Below are 12,036 nucleotides of genomic sequence, written 5' to 3' on the forward strand. Positions count from 1 at the left end.
GTGTTGGGCGAGCATGCTCGGCCAAACATCAGTTCGGCTCAAGCATCACTATGCTCGGCCGAATATCGCGTGTGCTCAAGTGCGATGCTTGAGTCAGTGTATTTAAATCTAATTTAGCCTCTATTTCTGAAAAGTTTCTGGCGGGATTTGAACTCACAACCTTCTAAATTATAGCCAAGAACCTTAACCACTACACTATAGAGCTGCATGGCCAGTTACTAAAAATATATATATACACTGGGTGTCCCAAAGCAATGACTCCATATATGAACATAGCTCCTAAGCCGAACTAGAGTCCTGACACCCTCCCCTCTTCAGAGCAAGGGGGTGCCTGGTTTAATGCTTGGGTTCTCCTATTGACTTCCATTGTGCTCAGTAGAGCACCCGAACATCGCGAAGTGTTCTACTCGAGCACCAGAGCACACAAGTACTTTGGTGCTCAACCAACACTACTGACATTATCTCATTTCTTCATCTCGTCCCAGTTCCTCTCTTACCTTGATGGAAGATGTAGTTCTGTGCACCTATTTGTTTATTTATAAAAAGTAATAAAATTAAATGTATAATTTATCAATAAATATATTATAATTAATAGATTCAGTTATTTAAAATGTATTAATAAATACATTTAAAGTAGAGAGCATTTAAAGTCCTTTCTCTTCCATACACTGTTTATGGAAGCATTCTACTCATATAGGGTCTGCTGTCTTCTTAAATGCATAGTGGGAATTTAACAAGACCTGCCCTCCAGAATTATGGTTTTAAAAAGTCAGAAAATATGTCTTTTGTGACTTTTTGGACGTATTTTTGCAAACAGATTTGCCATGTTTTGCATGGTTTGCCTTAATAATTAGTTTGACACCAGATTTATTGCTGCTACTTTTTTCAAAAGTCACAAATTCACTCCAGTAATGTTATGGTGTAAAAGAACTAAGTGTAGCATTTTCTAGACAATAGTGTTTAGTTTGAAGAGGTGCCAAATTTAGCAAATTGCAGCATTTGATGACGCCAACACACACTCATCAAAACTGACTTCAAATATTATCCTCATGGTGAATAGTGATGGCCTTGCGGTTCGCCCGGCAGTCGTTTCGCGGCAAACTTTGTGTGTTCACGATTCGCTGAACATGCGAACATATGGAGATATTCGCGCCCGCCATATTCTTTTACATTGTGAAGAACTTTGACCCATGACACATCCATCAGGTGGTACAGGACAGCCAATTGAGACGTTTCAGTACATGGACATACCCCCTACCTTATAAATAAACCTGATCTGGCCGCCATTTTACATTCTGTGTTTTGCCAGTGTAGGGAGAGGTTGCTGTGTGGGGCAGGGACAGGCTGTTGGGGACACCAAATGCCAGCTAATAGGGCCACAAAAGTCCTTTTAAGGACTGGTGTAGGCGTGCTATCGATAGGTGTGATACACAGAGGGGTGTGATATACTTATAATATACTTTTATAATGAGTCAAAAACACATAGATCTATATAGTGATCACCTGGAAGTCAGGGGCCTAGGGGCTAGGGGCTTACTAGGGCCATTTTTATATAGGGTAAGGTTCCGGACGGGGTCGCTCTTATCAGGGCGGGTTGTCTGTGGTTAAGTATTAGTGCCAGAATAGCAGCCCCTGTAGGGCAATATCAGGGACAGTTCTTTGCCCACCCTGTCCTTCAATACCACATCATCATCTAGCCCAGGGATAGATGTTTTTTGCTTTCCCTCCGGGATTCATGGATGTGCACTGGAACCCCCCGGATTGTGGTCGGACATATGGTTTCTGATTTGGTGCCGCCGAGCACTTGTTATTGCCGACCACATCTATGCTTTTTGCTTAACTTTAATATTTTTATTTATTTTCATTTTGAGGGATCTCTTTTCCATTCACACGTCCTCAAAATGGGTCCGCATCCGTTCCGCAATTTTGTGGAATGGGTGCAGCCCCATTAGTTTTCAATGGGGCCGGAATGTGTTGTCCACAACTGCATTTGCTGATCCGCACTTCCGCATCCGTGCTTCCATTTCCGCAAAAAAAAAAGAACATGTCCTATTCTTGTCCGCAATTGCAGACAAGATTAGGCATTTTGTATTATAGTGTCGGCGATGTGCGGTCCGCAAATTGCGCAATGCACATTGCCGGTGTCCGTGTTTTGAGGATCCGCAAAACACTTACGGACGTGTGAATGGACCCTCATAGTAACATTATTATAGGTTACGTTTTATCTTTATGTATATTCTAATGGATTGCCTTCCTTGTACAATGTTATAATATACTTTCTATGTTAGACAGTATATTATAGTGCATTTGTATTGTGCGGCAGTTGTGTGCGGTTCTGCTGCGACAAGCGTTATTGGAACAAATAATTTCTACTGGTCGCCCCCCAAAAAAACGGATTGAAGCGGAGTGTTATGTACCAATATACTTTCTTTATAGTGCATTTGGATATGTATAGTGCATTTGTGCATGCGTGTACGTGGAAATTGTATTGCCGATATTTCGCATTGAAAAAAATTATAAATGGAGATCGCAATTTCAAATAATACATCTGGTGTCACTGTCCATGTTGTGGGACTATTTGTGCACTTCTAGTAATTATTTCTTGGCTGCAAATATGAGCTGAAGGTTTTTCAGGTTCGCCTGCCATTAAAATGAATGGGACCCGCCGCAAACTTGCGGTTCGCGAACATTTGATCGCGTTCGCGAACCGTCCCGGCAGATGTTCGTCCATCACTAATGGTGAATTCCCTCATAGCCTTCAACCACTTTTATTGGCCTGCTGTAGTCTGGAAGCTCCACATTCAGTTCATTTTTATATGCTTTTACTTGGAAAACCTCATTTTGACCACCACTTTGTTCTTTATTTTCTGTGTCTAGGAGAGCCATAATTTTATTGTTATATCAGTACAAATCCCCAGAATAGTGAATACCAAAATAATGGCCAAATTCAGGAGGGACAAATTGCAAATAATAATCATATAACTAGTCACAATGGACCCAATCTGTTGGGAACTTGTTATGAAGCTCATCTCGAGACTGTAAGACTTCTATATATAACAGAAATGTCTGTAATTAAAATTGGCATTAGTGCTTTACTAATCAGTGTTTCTGTGATTAATTTATTTAAGACAGTGTATAGGCCTATATCTCAGTTTCTGCTGCACTTGGTTGTATTTATCTATAGAACACAGGTCATCACAATGTGTTGAACTTTGGCTCCCAAGTTGTCTATGACTGAGAAGCTTCTGTGAGCCCCAACTTGTCTCCTATGTCTATGGATCCAAAAAATCAGACAATGGTGCTTTACTTCATTCTTAAAGGAATTTCAGATATTCCAGAACTTCAAGCTTTGATCTTCTTCTTCGTTCTTCTTATTTATCTAATCACATTCGGTGGAAACTTGACCATTCTTCTCTTGGTGTTCTTGGACTCAGTGCTCCACACTCCCATGTATTTCTTCTTGTGTAACCTTTCTGTTTTAGACTTATCTTCCATCACAGTTACTCTACATAAGGTCCTCTCCATGTTTGTAATGAACAATAATACTGTTTCTTTCACTGAATGTATGGCACAGGTGTGTATTTTTTCCTGGCTCTCTGGAAATGAGTTGATACTACTAACAGCAATGAGCTATGATCGCTACGTCGCCATCTGTAACCCCTTGCATTATACGACTGTCATGAACAAGAGATTCTGTGCATCTTTAGCGTCATTCTGTTGGGCAATTAGTCTTTTACAGATATTACCTCCCATGGTTATTCTAGCAAGGTTTAGTTGTTACACGTCTCATGTCATTAACCATTTCTTCTGTGACATCATGCCGTTGATTGATCTTTCCTGTAGTGACACGTCCATTTTACAATTTCTGATATTCACCGAGGGGGTCCTTCTGTCAACCTTCACTCCATTTCTTCTTACCTTCATCTCTTATGTGTTCATTATAATTGCCATAATAAGAATACAGTCTAGAAGTGGGAGATCGAAAGCCTTCTATACCTGTTCCTCCCACCTTACAGTTGTCGGCCTTCATTACTCTAGTCTTGTCTTTCAGTATTTGACTCCGATTCGCACCTTCAAGTCCAATAAAATTTTGGCTTTGTTCAACACAGCCATAGTTCCCATGCTAAATCCAGTTATCTACAGCTTGAAAAATAAAGATGTGAAGTCAGCTATTCAAAGAAAAATCCACTATTTTATGACACAGACAACCTATCTATAACTAGACCTATCACAAGGGCGCACCCAAAAATACTAATAAACCTACAAGAAGCAATGTAATCCTTTATTGAATGCAATTGAAAATACATATGTGGAAGTTTAAAGATTGGAGGAATCCACACAACAGTAGGGAAAGAAATTCATCTGAGGAACAAACTCAATGCAGACAAGTAAACACATAGTATAAAGTGCAAATGCTGGACATATATAGGGGGGATCAGATGTAGACGCATCCAAAAACGGACTACAATACAATGAATTGCATAAAATTCCAGTTCAGTACTCTAATGGCGAATGTGACGCAAAAGTGTCCATCATTAACTATGCCCAACCATGTCCCAACAATACAGGCCACATAAGATGGCTTAGTGGGAAAAAAGAGTAGGTAGTCTGCATGAGAAGCCCTCACTCATGCAACACATTTCACCAATAGCTTCGTCAGGGAACTTCCCCTGGTGGACGTTTTTGCGTCACATTCACCATTGGTGCACTGTATTAGCATTTTATGCACTTCATTGTATTTTAGGCCATTTTTAGATGCGTCTACATCTGATCCCCTACTTTAGCCTATATATGTCCATTTGTGTTTACTTGTCTGCATTGAGTTTGTCCCTCACATGAATTTCTTTCCCTACTGTTATGTGGATTCCTCCAATTTTTTTAACTTCCATATACAGTATGTATTTTTAATTGCATTTAATAAAGGAAATTTATTTTTATACTTTATGAATGTTTCTGCTTTGGTTATTTGCACCATTGTTTCTTGTAGGTTTATTTGATCACACAGTTTAAAGATGGGTAGATGAATCTGAACCTACACAGAAGAAGCACATTACACACAACATATGATAAAGTAGCCCACCTTACCTAGAGGTTGTTTATAGGGTATGTGCACTGCAGAACTTAATTTCATCTGCACGGGTACTTGATCTTCATCAGGAAAAGCTGGATTGGTTCTTGTTGCACCGAGATTGTCCATGTAGAGGGATGCCAAATCTGATGGACAGGGGGCTGACAAGACAACTTAAACCATCAATAAAGTAACGCAATCAATATAAGGTATGACTATTCCAGATAATGGAATGAATGTTTTATTCTTTTTTTTTCTTTAAATACAGATAGGTAGATATATTATATACAACAAACTTCACTTAAATCATAGAAATTGCACACTTATCCCCATCCCGTCATGTGTATTCTGTGCCTTAATGAACAAAGTAAAATTAGCAGTTTTGGTAAGCTTTTATTTAGTACGTTATATCTTTGTGGGAATTGTATGTATCTCCATGAGTTTGTTTTTTTTCCGGAAGAAGCGTGGCTTTCATTTAGTAGTATATATTATGTGTAGAGGAGAGTGAATTTTTAAAAAAATTCGATTCAGCCGGTTCGCCAAATATTTCGGAAAAATTTGGTTCGAACCGAATTTATTTGCAGCGAATCGTGTTAAAAAAACAGCTATTTCCTGGCTACAGAGAGCCTTTATAGTGGTGAAGAACACTGTGCCTTGCAGTAACACGCATAGGGAGTCTGCAGTGGTAGTAAAACAATACTGTGAGTCCATATGACATACAGATGACAAGCGTCGCTCTTAGAATCACTGCACACTTCACTTATTTGGGCAGTCACGGGGCCAAAACTGACCAAATAACTCAAGTATGAACTCAGCCTTACAGGTCGATGTTAGCGCCAAGAAGAAGCTCACTCCTTTTACACCGTCGTCAGCCGATTCCAGATAGATGTCTACAGAACCTGTTCTATTAAACGCTTATACAAGTAGAGCCCCCCGACAGAGTGGAGAGGGGGTCAGCAGTAAGTTTGTGTTGACGTCACTGATTATTTTGCCCTTCCTCTGATCGGTCAGAACAATAACCCCCAAAAAAACGGATCCTGTCTGTTGAGCATCTGCCTTCATTCGGTCAGCATTTGGTCAGTAATCCATCAGTATTGCTAATGCGAAAAAAAACAGGAGTGGATCCAAAACAGAGATGGAATATTTGAATATCTTCTGTGTTTTGTACCCACTCTTGCTTTTGGCTACCAAATCACAAGCAAATTCTGATGGGACCATACAGGCCTTACAGCTGCTACACAGACAGGATCTGTGTGCGTCTCAATTTCCCTTCCTTCTGACAGATCAGAATAGGGATCAAATAAATGATATTAGCCAGGCCGATATCAAAAATAGTGGCCCAGTCATGAAGTGGGGAGGGTGGGAACAGCATGAGAAGTCCACAGAGTGGCCCTATGACATAGTAGTGAGGAGTAGTGAGGAGTAGTGAGTAGTGTCATTACTTGTGCAGTAGTGTTGAGCGTGAATATTCAAACAGCGAATTTTTATCTCGAATATCGAAACTTCGAGAATTTGCGAATATTTCAAATACAATGCTATATATTCGTAATAGCGAATATTTGCCATTTTTTCATTTTTATTTTTTCAATCAGTACAGTTGTTCCACTTCGGCATACTCCTCCTGACAGATTGTGAAAACTCAGATCCGATGATATATTCTAACCCCCCAGGCGTTCCCATGATGACGGGGACGCTTGTCGGGGAGGAGTATGCCGAAGTGGAACAACTGTACAGATTGAAAAAAAAAGACGAATATTCAAAAAAACGTATATATTCTATATAGTGCTAAATATTAGTGTTTTAGAATATTCGTCAATGACGAATATTCTAAAAAACGAATATATAGCACTATATTCGATATAGTGCTATATATTCGGTTTTTAAAATATTCGTAATTTTTTTCCATCTGAAGTCAGTCATGATTCCTCCCTCCTTAAGTTGCTTGACAAGGAGACCAAAGAGTGGCAATGTGATATAGTGTGGAGGTGACAGGAGCATCAGGAGACCACAGAGTGGCAAGGTTACATAGTGTGGAGGTGGCAGCAGCATCAGGAGACCACAGAGTGACCCGGTGACAGAGTGGGGAGGTGGGTGGCAATACGAGTACTAGCTGAAGATGGTGAGTTAAAGAAGGAGCACTTGGCATCAGATCTATGGCATCATGCAGATGGCAGCATCAGAATAGTAGCTGAGGCAGGTAGCCAGAAGAAAACGGTTTCTTTTGTCAAAGTGTTGGTGTGGCACCATGGATGATCTAGTCTGATGCAACGGGCATTGGTGGGTGAAAATCCTGGCTGATCCATGCCTGATTCATCTTGACAAAGTTCTTCTTGGGGTAACTATGGACCCGCCGCACTAAAATCCCGCTCTGATGCCAAACTACTGGCCGTGCAGAACAGCATTTCCAGGGCAAACTCTGCTAAAAATCCAGTTTGGCTGCCCAGTAGTCCAGTGGATCTTCAATTTGGGGTGGCAGGGTACTGTACAAGTATGTCACCACCTGCTGGTTCAGGTCCTGCTCCCGGTCTAGCTGCTGCGGCTGGACGCTGGTGAGTAGTTTCTTCACTAGGCGGGTGAAGAAAGCTGCTCATCAGCGACTCTAGACTCAAGTTGCTGCTGATGGAGCTGGAACTGCTCCTACCCCCCCCCCCACCCTGCCACAGCAGCCATGGCAGAGGAAGGTGAGCACAGAGGGACACCCCCCAGTCAGACCTGCGAGAGGATGGATGATGGTGCAGATTGGCAGCGGCCAACTCACAACATAGGATGTCTCTATAGTAGTTCAGTTTGTCCTCCCTCTCAGCGGGTGTAAAAAGGGCTCCCATTTTGGACCAGTAGCGAGGGTCCAACAAGGTGGAGAGCCATAAGTCATCCCTCTGCTGAATGGTGACAATTCGTCTGTCACTATGTAAGAAAGTGAGCATGCATCGGGCCATTTGTGCAAGTGACTCGGAGGGACTCCCTGCCTCCATCTCCACTGCATACTGCCACGGTGTGTCTGGGTCCTCTGTGTCGTCTTTCTCATCGCCCTGTAGCTCCTCTGGCTGCTCCTTCTCCTCTTCTCCTGTCACCTGTGTAGAAAAACCACCCATTTCGCTACACATTGCTTGTGCTCCAATGTCCTCCTCCTCCTCCTCCTCCAGTTCAGCCCCCACAGGGATCATGTGGCCATGAGATCTAGGCTCCACGTCTCCAGTCCCCTGACCAGCCAGATTTACCAGCATATGTTCCAGGACATGAAGCAGTGGAATGACATTGTTCATCCTATATCAAAAAATGGTCACGGCAGCATCTCCAGTTTCATCTTTATTCTTTGTACTTTAAAAGAATGTGTACACAAACAAGCCAAGCAGCAACGTTTCGGCTACATGGTAGCCTTTATCAAGCTTGATAAAGGCTACCATGTAGCCGAAATGTTGCTGCTTGGCTTGTTTGTGTACACATTCTTTTAAAGTACAAAGAATAAAGATTAAACTGGAGATGCTGCCGTGACTGTTTTTTGATTGCTGATCTGTGGACTGCTAAGGATCTGCGGTCGTGGTTGGGCTGGTGCATTCCGGTGTGGTCGATAAGGTTCGTGGGTACTGCTCCTCAACTTTTGTTTGACATTGTTCATCCCATAGTCCTGGCGACTGACAAATAACGTGGCCTCCTCAAAGGGCCTGAGCAAACGGCAGGTGTCACGCATGAGCTGCCACTGGCTGACATCGAAGTTACACAGGGGAGTACTCCTGTCTGCTTGGATCATCAAGAAATCTTTTATGGCCTTTCTCTGTTTGTATAATTGGTCCAACATATGGAGGGTGGAATTCCAACAGGTGGAAACGTCGCCGCTGCATTGCCGCTGCAGATAAAGGAGGGTGTGCTTTGCTGTGTAGGAGTGGCTGAAGTGCATGCAAAGTTTCCTGGATATTTTTAGGATGTCTTGCAGAAGGGTGGAAGACTATCAGGAACTGCTTGACAACCAGAACACGTGTGCCCTGCAGGGAGCATGGCTCAGCCCTCCTTGGCGCAGCACCGACTCTATTTTCTTCCTGTTGGTTCACCATGGTTACGATTTTGAGTTGTTGCGGAGAAAGCCAGAATTCAATTTCTTGATGGAGGACACAAAGCAGTTCCTCCCCTGTGTGACTCCGTTCTCCCAGGCAAACGAGGTGCAGAACAGCGTGACACCGCCGTGCCCTACCCATGTGGTATGCTGAAAGAGCACAGTGACTTGTCCCTGCAGTGGAGGGTGAGGACATGGTGGAGGATGAGGATGCAGAGGCGGACATTGTCGCAGGACCAACGGTGTGACAACGTGGAGGCAGAAGTGGTGTGACCTGGCCAAGTTGCTGGTGTGGCTGTGCAGGAACAACATTTACCCAGTGGGCCGTAAAAGACAAGTATTGTACCTGACTGTAGTTACAGCTCCACACGTCGGCGCTGCCGTGTACTTTGGCAGACACTGACAGGCTCAAGGACTGGCTCACCTTCTGTTCTACATATTTGTGCAGGGCTGGTACTGCCTTTTTCACAAAGAAATTACAGCTTGGGATTCTGCACCTCGGCTGACGAGGAGTAGGAGCAGGAGCATCTGGACCAACAGAAGATGGGAATGACAGACAGCTCCCTTCGGCTGAGGTGGTGGAGCATTGACTGCCTGAAACTGGGTGCGTACCACTGGGTGATGCAGCTGTTGCTGCAAAAGGCTGGACCACCACATCGGAGCCACGGTTCTCCCAGGCCACTTTATCGTGACACTGCATATGTTGACGCAGGGCCATGGTGCCAACATTAGCACCCTGGCCACGTTTCACCTGCTGCCCACATATTCTACAGTGGCTTGACAAAAAACTGCCACACCGCCAAGTAGGTGATTTTCCACCCAAAAGTCCACACTGACTGACTGCTACCACGACTGCCTCCGTGAACCCCTGCACCACTACTTCCCAGGCAGGTAGACTGATCTCCTCATCACTACTTGCCCGCCTAGCGAAGGAAGCAGCGGATGTCTCCTCCAGATCTTGTCTGGGCAGTAGCTGCTGACTGTCCTCTTGTTGCTCGTCTTTGCTGTATAGTGGAGCTGAGCCCACAGCATACAATACTAGACAGATGAGGGCACAAGGCCTGCTCCCGGGCCATGCCAACTAAAGGTTGTGTCTGACGAACCCTCGTCTGATGTCACTTGGGATGAAGTGGATGACCGAGTTAACCAATCAAGAACCGCTGGGTTGCTGGTCAAGACACGACCGCTAGATGACACTGGGAGCTCAGGCCTCCCGCTTCGACTCCTGCTGTCACGCCTTCTTACTCTGCTGCGACTTTTGCCTGAGCCAGAAACATTTAGATCTTTGCCACACCTCTGTGCATGGCCTGGCACTTCTCTGTCTGACATACTTTTAGGTGAACTAAATAAACTAAAAGCTAATTAAAACACCCCTAACAGCGATGAATATATATTTCTTTTTGTACTGAAATAGGCCACTAAACGCTTTCTCCACAAATAACTGCAACAGTGAAGTGCGTATATATTTTTGTTTCTGTACTGAAATAGGCCACTAAACCTTTTAGCGCAAATAACTGCAAAAGTGAACTTCGTATATATTTCTCTTTTTGCACAGAAATAGGCCAGTAAACGCTTTTAGTGCAAATAGCTGCAAAAGTGAACTGCGTATATATTTCTCTTTTTGTACTGATATAGGCCAGTCAACGCTTTTAGAGCAAATAACTGCAAAAGTTAACTGCGTATATATATTTCTCTTTTTGTACTGATATACAGTAGGCCAGTAAACGCTTTTTTCGTAAAAATAACAGCAAAAGTGAACTGCGTATATATTTCTCTTTTTGCACTGAAATAGGCCAGTAAACGCTTTTAGTGCAAATAACTGCAAAAGTGAACTGCGTATTGTAAGGGGTTAGGAGGCAGTCCCAGTCCCGACTATCCTTTTCTACCACTTTTTTTAACATCTGTTTCAGGGTCTTGTTAAACCTCTCGACTAATCCATCTGTCTGTGGGTGATACACCGAGGTACGTATCTGGGTGATTGCACAACTCTTTCATGACCTTTCAAGTACGTGGTTATGTGCGATGCAACAGGTTTCCATTCATGGCAAAATGCGGAAATTTCTGGTCAGCTTCTGGTACCTGTGGTACACCATCTATCACGGTATCATTTTCGTGAGCACTCACAAGAGTGGGGTCTCTCAATTGCTCTGTACCAAAGTTACCCCGAGACACCCCTAAGTCCAACACATTTTCCCCAGCTGGGGAAGCTTCATCTTCGCCAGCTAACATAACACCTGCAATGGAAAAGTGTCATTATCAGGTACGTCACATAACCCTATATTTTCACTAGACATTTCGGTTAACATGACATCTTCATTTTGCACTTTATCGGCACTATTGTTTTCAATAGTCTCTTCCTTTAAACCAGGCATCCTCAAACTGCGGCCCTCCAGCTGTTGCAAAACTACAACTCCCAGCATGCCCGAACAGCCTACAGGTATCAGCCTACAGCAGGGAATTGTGGGAGTTGTAGTTTTACAACAGCTGGAGGGCCGCAGTTTGAGGATGCCTGCTTTAAACCATTGGATTCAATGGGCCACTCATAGCAATGATTATTTAAAGGAGAAAGCACAGATTCTGCAGGAGTGTTTTTCTTCTCCCACAACTTCCAAAACAAGGGGAAATCCCAGCCTAATATCATATCATGCATAAGTCTTTTTATGACGTCGACTTCATAGGATGCACTGCACATTTACTCTTTTGTCCGGCACATAATTCCCAGCCATGAAGCTGGCATGCACTAAGGTGACCAGACTACCGGAGTCCAACAGAGCCCTGACAGAGCAGTTATTTATCACCAGGGTACACATCTGTGGCTCAGTCTCTAGTCCTGGGGAGGCTGCACACACTGGCACCGCATACAGCGACTGTCTCCAGCTCCCAACACACTCCATGGGCTATTAGGTCAGAGGGAAATAAG

At 43.5% G+C, this 12,036-nt stretch overlaps 1 protein-coding gene across 1 annotated transcript; it reads left to right on the forward strand.

Annotated features, from left to right (window-relative positions):
- Positions 1-3,274: 3,274 nt before the first annotated feature.
- On the forward strand, positions 3,275-4,219 carry LOC122919737 (olfactory receptor 6C3-like). The gene has a single exon (XM_044268922.1). It carries the CDS (start codon positions 3,275-3,277, stop codon positions 4,217-4,219), a length of 945 nt encoding a protein of 314 aa, XP_044124857.1.
- Positions 4,220-12,036: the final 7,817 nt, after the last annotated feature.

This window comes from Bufo gargarizans, chromosome 9, assembly GCF_014858855.1.
Source record: "Bufo gargarizans isolate SCDJY-AF-19 chromosome 9, ASM1485885v1, whole genome shotgun sequence".
Taxonomy (NCBI): domain Eukaryota; kingdom Metazoa; phylum Chordata; class Amphibia; order Anura; family Bufonidae; genus Bufo; species Bufo gargarizans.

Excerpts from the sequence above, each read along its gene's own strand:
- LOC122919737 (XM_044268922.1), top strand. The coding sequence starts at position 3,275 with ATGGATCCAAAAAATCAGACAATGGTGCTTTACTTCATTCTTAAAGGA.